Below are 10,079 nucleotides of genomic sequence, written 5' to 3'. Positions count from 1 at the left end.
GCAGGTCCACTGCTGCTCTTCTAGGGCTTTTGGGGCTGAGTATGATATTGTCACCGTCTTGCGATGTCGACGTTGATAACGCCAGTTGGTTGTGTGGGTGGACCTATTTTTGGATGTCGTTGCCAATGTCGGTATGGGCGCTGTCGATACTTTGAGAGTGGTGGTCAATAGCTGAACTTCCTTGCATTGAGGGGCAGGATAGTTTATCTGCGCTGTATTATCCTTGGGGACTGTAGCTGCTCTGTTTGGGTTCGGGTTATCATCATCCCGTTCGCCTATCTTATGATGGACTCCAGTGTTCCTGGTCAGATTTGGTCTGGGTGACATTTTTTCTTTGCTTTTGAGCTTTTTTAGGGCATATAAAATTTTCCTTTCTCTGAGCTCACTAGTCAAAGAGCTATCTTTGAGACCGTCGAAGAGTGTACAGCAATGGCGATAAGCGGGGGTTTTTTAGGTTCACTTAGTTGTGTTTTTGTTATGCCATGCCACGAGAGACGCCACGAGGCACGCCTTTCGGCGCTTCGCACTTTTCAGACTTATTGGTCACTTAAAAAAACTCACTGAAAAAAATAAAGAAATCACTATTCTCATATATTTATGCCGTGTAGGAGACACTGTCGATTACTTGGACACTTTTCTGATACATTTATCGCTTTTTAAGGGATTTTTATAGATAGTTATACTTCGCGTTCTCGTACGGCCGTCCGACCCACGGATACTATTCAGCTAGCGCTATCGACACCACATTGGCTACTCTCAGCTTCTCTCTTGGCACCTCTTCTAAAATCGCCAAAATCAGTTTGAGTGTTTGCGCATCGCCGCATCTCATTTTCTGCATGCCTTTGTGCTAGTACAAATTGAATTTCAGAGCGCGCGAATGAAAATCATCCTAAACTCAACATACCTGTCAGTTAATCATCATATTACTCGTATATCGAGGAAACGGACTCTTCTCAAACCGTATACCTGCCTCATCATCCTATTTTTTGAGAAAGCAGTTCTACTACTCATCTACGAGTAATCTTTAATGTCTCAAGTCTTATTTCCGATGGATCCTCTCTAAACTCGCATTTACATATAGGTTTAAAATTATTAACTGATTTAGTGTTAATTATTTTACGCTGGCGTATGCCACAATTCGTTTTTGCAGCCGACGTGGAAAAAATGTTTTGGCAAATTAAAGTTGATCTGTGCGATTAAGATTACCGGCGCATATTGTGGCATTCACCAGAAGGCAAACTAGAAGCCTGGAGATTAACAACCGTCACCTGCGGAACATCATGTACCCCGACTAGACTTATCGTGTTATAAAACAATCGCCTAGGGATGAAAGTTCTAATTTGCCTAAAGCTCCAGCGATCTTAGAAAATAACCTATATGTGGATGACGTTCTTTTTGGCGCAGACCTTTGATTTTTCTGTTGGGGAGGATATCCAGTTAAAAGTTCTAGGTTTATACTGGGATCCTACCTCGGATAATTTTAAAATTCAAGTGCTGACTCCAGGCATAATGCAACCCTCAAAAAGAAAAATACTATCCCTAATCGCTAAGTTGTACGATCCCTTAGGATGGTTATCGCCTGTTATGCTTGTAGATAAATGGACGATACAGGAATTGTGGATTCGCAAACTGGATTGGGACGATTCCCTTCTTGGTGATCTAATAAAACATTGGCATGATTTTTATAGTAAACTTAGTGAGTAGAAAAAATTCGAATCCCAAGATGGACAGGACATCTATAAACTAGCTCAGGGTATGAACTGCATGGGTCTTTCGATGCTTCCACGAGATTCTATTCCGCCGCAGTATATCTCTGAGTTTTTCAGTAGAGTGGCTAGATACAAGTAATTCTATTATTTCCTAAGGCAAAAATAACACCAATTCTACCGGTGATTATACCTTGGTTGGAGCTATGTGGTGCTAAATTACTAGCTAAGACTCTACACTACATTGTAGAAGTCATGGGGTTTCTAAATACCCAACAATATTATCACACAGATTCGACTGTAGTTCTAGCTTGGTTGAGTAAATATTCAACGACTTGGAAAACTTTGGTTCCTAACCGAATGGCTCAAATCCAAAAGCTGGTCCCAAAAGCTGAGTGGAGACATGTTCCAACTTGAGATAATCCTTCTGACTGCTCTTCAAGAGGGCTTCTACCTGACTAAATACTAAATTATGCCCGGTGGTGGCGACGACCACCTTGGTTATCTCATAATTTCATAAGTTGGCCCGATAACATACCTCTGCTCATCAATGCACGGAGGCAATCAGTTGACATTGTTTACTTTACGACAAGGATTCTGGATGATCGGAGGTTGAATCTTTCAAAGAGCATCATTCGTCGATGTGTGACTTGTGTTTGCGAAACGTGCTGCAGTAGCTGCACAATTAATGAGTAGTTTACTTGATTTCAGAATACAGGTGTGAATTAAGCTGGTCTCTTTCAAATTCGTTTCGCTCCGGGCAGAGGTCATAAAAACGTTTCATACCTCGTCGCGGTATGCCTGCTCATCTGTATAGCGATGATGGCACGACCTGTCAGGGTGCTAAACGAGAGCTAAGGCAGAATCTAACACAGTTACGTCGAGATTCCGATTTACTTAACAGTTGAACAACTGATGGCACCTTTTGGCATTTAATCCCCCCTGCGACTCCTAATTTTGGAGGTTTATGGGAAGCAGGTGTCAAAAAATTAAAGCATCATTCACTCAGATGTGTACCCTAGCGGACCAAAGCAACCGAATGGAGCCTCTACAAAGTACCAGTAAAGACCTTATTGGGTCCCCATTCAGTTCCTTTTTAAAAAAATTAAGAAAAACAGCATTACTCTTAGGAGTACCTTGGAACTCTCTTTCGAGTTAGTTCCAGAAAATAGATTAACTCGCTGTCAAATTTACATTCGTTACAGCAACGTTATAAGTGGTAAGATTCTTGTTATAATCTTGAAATTGGTTCTATGGTACTTTTAAACACGATGCTTTCCATCCGTTTAAATGGCAGTTATGTCGAATTATTAAAACCTATGTGGCCAAGGATGGCTTGATTCGAACAATTCGAATTAAGACGGCCACTTCAGAGTACGACCGATCTGACGGTCGTAGCATAGCGGGCGGCAAATGTTTGATTGCAAGCAAACCTATTGCAACCGAGTTCGCCCTGTTAAAAAAAAGTTATTTTTATGATTATGCGATCTTTATATTTTCTTGTGCTGTTTTGAAACCGGGCGGCGAATTACATCTCTATAGGGTGTAACTTACAACGCGTTACTTACAATTAAAATTAAACTATTTTAAAAAACTAAAGTTGGTCTCATTGACGAGACGATTTAGAAAAACTGTTTAGTATTAAACACTGCAAAATATCATGCACCAATAAACACTGTTATTCAGTTGCTCAAATTTAGTTGCATCAGTGAACTTGTACCTCATCACATTTTCTATTGTTTAATAATCTTTATTTCCAGAAATAATTGAAACTGTCGAACAGGTATCATATACTGCTTTATAATTTTAATTAACTTATTATCTTAGATTGAAAACGGCGGCCTTTTCTGATTACATAAAATATTCTCATAATTCTTGCAACTGATTTCTCGACAAACTGGCTTGTATTTATCGAAGGACTGAGATAAAAAAAGAATAATTAAAGATACTAATTAGAATAGAATATAAATACGTATGAAAATTATTGATATGCATTTATATCTACACTTATATAAGTATGCATTTATTTATGAGCCGATATTTGCTTGAAGACTGTATTTTTAATTTATTTCATTGGAGATGGAAATATTGTGGAAACTTAAACGATGGTTTATTTTTTTATCCCTCAGTTATAAACTTAAATTCAAAGGAATACACCAAAATCTAAGAAATGAACATCTTCATTACTTTCTGTTTTGCGTCATTCATTGCATTCAGTGCTGCTGCGCCTGCACCTTCGGAAGAAGACTCCAGTAAGTCGCATTTCATCAATCCCAAATATGTAAAACTACATGTTTTAAATAAAAATAAAATCTTTATCACCACCTTTCAAAGCAAAATTTCATAGAATGTCGCTATACAATTTTTTTAGTTGTTAATAATAATGGGGACCGTTCAGAAACTTAACAGGCGCTGTGACCAATAATGACAGGGGGCCTTAATGCAGAATGCAGCATCAGACATTGAAAATATAAATTTATATAATAATTTGTTGGAAATTTTATCATTATTTTCAATTATTATAAATAATTATTTCAACCCTTTAATTGTAAAATAAATCTGTTATTTAACATTCATATCTTCAGTTTGAAAATTCAACTGTCTTGTAGAGTTGATTTTTTTCGTTTAAAAATTTAACTATGTGGATAAAATATAAACTATTTTGGGTTCAAAATTAATTTTCATCTTAAAATTTCATATTTTTGGATTTTCGAGAAAAGCATCATATTGTTTGGGTAAGAATTAAACTATTTGGGTAAAAATTCTTTTACTTTGTTAAAACTTTATTTACATATATTAATAGAAAGTTGATATGCTTGATCATTGATTTAAAAATTAGACTATTTAGTTGAAAATTTAATTGTTTTTTATCTTTTTAGTGGAAAAATCGTATTTTTTCGGCAAATGAAACTAGTTTTGGTTAAAGCTTAACGTATTTGGTTTGAAAATTCGACTATTTCGAGAGAAATTAATCTTCATAGGTAAAAAATTAAACTATTTGGTTAAGAATATATTTTTTGTTGAAAATTTAATTCTTTCTTCAAACATCAAAATATTATGTTAAATTCATATTGTTTGGTCAAAAATTTAACTGCTATGTTACAAATACGTCCTTTTGGATTGAAAATTCAACCGTTTACAACAAATTGTTACATTGAAAATTGAACTACTTTGAACAAAATTAAACTATTTGATACTTTGATATTTCATCGAAACATCTATTTTGGTAAAAACTAAACATTCCTGATTATGGATTCGAATATTCAACTACAGGATTGAAAATTCAACTATTTTTTTCAAAATTTAGTAGTTAAAAATTTGATCATTTGGTTGAAAATTCAACTATTTAGAGGAAAAAGAATTATCTTCATAGTTTGAAAATCCAACTATTTGGTTAAAAATAAAACTACTTTGTTGAAAATTTTATTATTTTGTTGAAAATTTAACTATTCTGATAAATGTAGCTCTTTTCGGTTGAAAATGGACATTTTTGAAAATGCAATTGTATTTTAAAAATTTTCTCTATTTGGCTTGAAAATTTTCCTTTTTCTTTAAAAATTCATCTTGGGAGATTGGGATTGAATCTCGTGTGTTATAAAATCTTTTTGGATTTCGGACGACTAGTCTAGCTTATGAAATATACTTATTTGACTACTCAACCCAAATTTCGGTACGTCGTGACACTTTGTTGAATTTAAAATGATATTCAAATTAATTTTTTAAAAGAATTTATTTCCTTATTATTCCCCTATTTTTGTCCATAATCACTATATTTTCCCTGGCTTAAGAGCATTTTGGACTGTCTTTTTATTTAAAATAAATTAAATCCAAAAAAAATCGCACATAAAACTTAAAATGAGGGCTCAAGCTTTTTAAAGCAATCTTTAACGAGGAAGGGCACGGATGAAATAATTGTTTCAAATGTTTCATAATCATGAATGATCGTTTTTCACCTTTTTTATATTTTGTTTTCTCAAAACTTTTCTCCTCTTGATTTCAGAAGATGATTGCGGTTTTTGGGGACGTAAGTAATAAGCCTAGATAAAAAAAATGTATTTCTTTGAAATACATATTTATCATATATTTATAAAAATTTATTTTGGAACTTATTAAAAAATATTTTTTCTATTTAGCAATCTACATTCACGGAACTCCTTGTCCCGCAAAAAATTTTTTTAGCGAATGTAACTCCTGTTTCTGCTTAGAAGACGGAAAATCTGCTGGGTGTACTCTTATGGCATGTGAACCTCTTAAATCTGTAAGGAAAATGTGTCTGAAGGAGTCCCCAGCTATAATAGAAAATAAATGAATTTCGAAGAGGACTTACTACATAAATTATGATACGAAATTATAAATAATGTAATAATAAATGAAAAATTAATTTAAAGATAAATAATGTAATGATGAAAAATCTTATATATTATAATAAATAAAATTTGATTTAGCAGTAAAAATGACAGAGATTTATGCTAAGAGAATAAAATTTTTTAGTGATAAAATTATATCCAATCACTTTAAATGTCACTTGATGCCCCAATATATGATGTACGATATCATTTATCATTTATAAAATTTCAAATACTCCAATCTAAAATTATAGTTTTAATGCGCCATTCTATTCTAAAACAATTTAATTTTTGAGACCTTGAAACAAAAGTCTTTTTTCTTCGAAACCTTAAATTCGAAAATATTTTGCTTCAGACTTTTTAATTTTCGTTGCTCTTTAATAACAATTATTATAACTTATATTTTCAAAATAAGATATTAAAAATTTTAGGACAATTTCACTATTAAGCATTTTAAAATAGAAATACTTCACATTAAAAGACTCAATAGTCAGTTAAAAAATTAGTGGTTTTAGATTTTTATATAGAATTTTTATTATAGAATTTACAGTTAAAAACATTTGTAACTAAATGCCTCCAAAACGAATTTCAAATTATGAAGAATTCATAAAATAATTTCTTAAAGTTAAGCCTTGAAAATATTAAGATTTTAGAAACACAAATTAAAAGCTGCATTATTTTTATCTAATATATTTCCAAAACCTTCAAAATTTTAAAGTCAACTTAAAAATTAAGATATTCGTATTGAAATCACTCCAGCTACGCAATTTAAAATGTTGAAATCATGTAAAGCAATCATACATTTTTAATAGTTTTTTAGATTTAAATTTATGATCTTAAAATTGTTAAATTTTTAGTTACAACATGAAGTGTTACAAATTAATAAGATATGAAATAAAAAAATTTAATGAACGATACATTTTCAATTTTTCATCTTCATAAGTTCTAATTTTGCAATTAAAATTTGAATGGTCGAATTTTGAAAAGCATTATTAACAATTTTAAAATTACTCATTTTTAAAGGATTGAAAGTTACTACAAAAATTTGGAATTTTTTCATTCTGATTATAAACAAGCTTTATTATCATAATTTCTGGTGACTGAATTTTGTTTCAGTTTTGAACGAAATTTGGATTCGATTAAATTTTAACGTTTGATTATAAAAACCTTTCATTTTTAAAGTTTCCCAGTTCAAGATTTTTTTTATTTCAATATAAAAAAAATTAATTGTTAAATTTTGTTATCAGACATTTTTGCAGTCTAAATAGTAAACATGAAGGAAAATTTACTTTTTGATTTTAGAAAAAAATTAATTAGTTTTAATATTAAATTATAATTTTTATATATTTACTTTGAAAATTCAATTTAGTTTTTAATTTTGAATCATTTCATTTTTAACGCTTTTAATCATTAATACTAAATTTGCAATTTATTTCAGTTTTTAAAATTAATCGTAAAAATTGTAATCTGAGAATATTTAATTTTCAACGCTTTCAAATTTGTCCTTTTTTCGAGTTTTGAATTTTTAAACAATTCGATTTTGAGAATCTACAATTCCAAATAAAGATTTTCAATTTTTAGAGCTGCTGTTTTAAAATTGTTTAGTTTCAAATTATTATATTTTAAACACATTTATTTATAACTGATATTAGTTTAATTTTCTTTCATTCCATTTGAAATATAGTTCTTTTTAATAAATTTACTCAATCGAATATAGTTTGAATTGGAAACTTTACAGTTTAAAATCGTTTTACATTTTTTTTAAATTCCAAACGATTTCAATAAAAAATTACTAACAATTGTTAATACTTAAAAATTTCCCTAATAATGGATTTTTAAAATTTTAATTTTTTTAAAGTCATATTTTTTATAGTTTTATATTTTACTTCAATTTCATTTTTGTAAATCTCTGCTTTACCTAATATTAATGAGTATTGTCGTGATTAGCTATAAAATGTAATTTGCTTAAAATAAAAACCTTATTAATTTATCCACATTTTTACTTAACTTTAACTTTTCATATTAAAGATGTAACATTCTCCATAATTTACTTTTGTTCTATCATGTAACACAAGCTTAATTTGTCCAAAAAATCCAGACTAACAACCTCTTTTCAGTAAATGCAATTTCAATTTTTCAAGTTTAAGATGTAAAACTTTACAACAAATGTAAAATTATCTACAAAACATGCAATTAGCGCAATTTTTTTAATTTGTAATACTTTATTTTGTTTTTTACCTTAAAACAACTTCACTTGCAAAACATACCGCTTCTGAAATATTTGTTCACTATAAATTAATATATCTTAGACATTAAAAGAATAATTCAAGCATTAGGCAATAATTTTAACTAAATAACAATGAAATTAAATTGTAACACTGGATTAACCAGTAGACTTTAACCATAGACGACATTTAAACAAAGGAGATTAATTTTCTATGAAGAAAGATGAATTTTCAATTAAAACCACTATTTATCAAACAAGCAATTGAATTTTAAACTTAAAAAGGTTCATTTTCAGCTGAGAATGAAAAAAAGGAATTTTTTAGAAAAAAAATTGATTTTTTTACAAAGTATTTCAACTTTGAAAAAAGAAATGATCGACAAGAATTCTACAAAATGGTCAAATTTTTAACTTAATGCATGATTTTTGAAAAAAATAGTTAAAAATCAAAAAAATTGTAAAATTTGCAATCAAAGAGTTAAATTTTTAATCAGACAATATGAATATTTAAAATGCCTGAATTTTCAGAGAAATGGTTAAAATTTAAAAAAAAATCAATCAAATAGTTAAATTTTCAACTAAAAATATAAATATTCAACAAAGAAGTTAATTCTTAATCAAATAGGTAAATTATTAACTAAAAAGACGAAATTTTAACAAAAAATAAAAAAGTTACATTTTCAGTTTAAAAAATTAATTTTAAACAAATAAAAATACAGACTAACCATAGTTTTCCCAAAATACAAATTAAGGTTTGACGTGTACAACTTCAAAAAAAAAGTACAATTAACTATATTTAAATAATATTTATTGGTTCATTCTAAAAAAATTGCAATAAGCGCAATTTTTATATATAAATCTTTATATAGATGTTCCACAAAAACAACTTTACATACAAAACTTACCGTTTCTGAAATATTTTTTCATTATTAATTAATATATCGAATTTGATGAAAGAATAATGATTGATTAGGTACCAATTTTAACTGAATAAGAATTATTAAATTAAGTTGTAGTACTGGCTTACCAAATACTTGGAGCCTATTTGTACGGAAATTTCCATATATGCTGCATACCATTACAGTGACCGTTATAATGACCCATCATACAGTCATTATCATACATCTTTGATTAATAAAATTATGGGTACTTTTTATTAATTTAATTCAATATAAATTACTCACTATATCATTTCTACATCAATTATTATGTACTAATTAATTCTGATTTTGAGCTTCCCATTATATAAAGGAAATCTTTAGTCAGAGGTATTCTCACTATCTGTATAAGTCAACAACAATGAAGATCTTCCTCCTTGTTATTTTTGCAGCCTCGTCTGTCACAGGATTACCTTCCAAAGAATCCGGTAAGTCTCTTCGATTTTATTATTTAAAACTAAGGTTTAAGTTCAAACATTTAAAATAAGTAATATTCAATTTAATTTAATTTATTCTCTCATGTATGCTCTTGTAGGGTTTTACATATACAATATAAATATACGGTAGTACAATGTAATAAGCAGTTTATTAAAATTATGCGACTCAGAATATTCTCATTTTTGCAAACATATAGTATATATGTTGCTAAATTATATAGCAGAATATAGTCATTCTTATTATTATATATAATTATATAATCTTCTGGAGAAACAGATCTGACAAATTATAATGTGACTTTTCACTTTTTAACTTCAATTGGCATTATACGAGGGTAGTTCAATAAATCCTTAGAATGACCAACAGATGGCGCGCGAATCGCTCCAAATCATCTGTTTTCAGTCAGCACCACTCCCGACTAGATATA

The 10,079-nt window shown here is 29.6% G+C and overlaps 2 protein-coding genes across 3 annotated transcripts in view; both read left to right on the top strand.

The window, feature by feature from the left end:
- The first annotated feature begins 3,793 nt into the window (after positions 1-3,793).
- Positions 3,794-6,119, top strand: LOC117169344 (protease inhibitors-like). Of its 2 annotated transcripts, none has more exons than XM_033355683.1 (3): positions 3,794-3,958; positions 5,710-5,730; positions 5,840-6,119. In XM_033355683.1, exons 1-3 carry the CDS (start codon positions 3,877-3,879, stop codon positions 6,013-6,015), a joined length of 279 nt encoding a protein of 92 aa, XP_033211574.1. In that variant the 5' UTR covers positions 3,794-3,876; the 3' UTR covers positions 6,016-6,119. The 2 variants fall into 2 exon arrangements, with proteins under 2 accessions (XP_033211574.1, XP_033211573.1); XM_033355682.1 differs by having other exon boundaries at positions 3,811-3,958; positions 5,707-5,730.
- Positions 6,120-9,575: 3,456 nt separating this feature from the next.
- Positions 9,576-10,079, top strand: part of LOC117169888 — a 36,865-nt gene continuing 36,361 nt past the window's right edge. Inside the window, exon 1 of the mRNA XM_033356396.1 lies at positions 9,576-9,642. Within this exon, the coding sequence (XP_033212287.1) occupies positions 9,576-9,642 (67 nt within the window). The remainder of the gene's footprint in view (positions 9,643-10,079) is intronic.

Source organism: Belonocnema kinseyi, chromosome 3 (genome assembly GCF_010883055.1).
Source record: "Belonocnema kinseyi isolate 2016_QV_RU_SX_M_011 chromosome 3, B_treatae_v1, whole genome shotgun sequence".
NCBI lineage: Eukaryota > Metazoa > Arthropoda > Insecta > Hymenoptera > Cynipidae > Belonocnema > Belonocnema kinseyi.
This window is presented reverse-complemented; position numbering and strand designations above follow the sequence as displayed.

Excerpts from the sequence above, each read along its gene's own strand:
- LOC117169344 (XM_033355682.1), top strand. The coding sequence starts at position 3,877 with ATGAACATCTTCATTACTTTCTGTTTTGCGTCATTCATTGCATTCAGT. Across the intron at positions 3,959-5,706 it reads ACCTTCGGAAGAAGACTCCA|AAGATGATTGCGGTTTTTGG; the intron begins GTAAGTCGCATT and ends TCTTGATTTCAG. Across the intron at positions 5,731-5,839 it reads TGATTGCGGTTTTTGGGGAC|CAATCTACATTCACGGAACT; the intron begins GTAAGTAATAAG and ends TTTTCTATTTAG.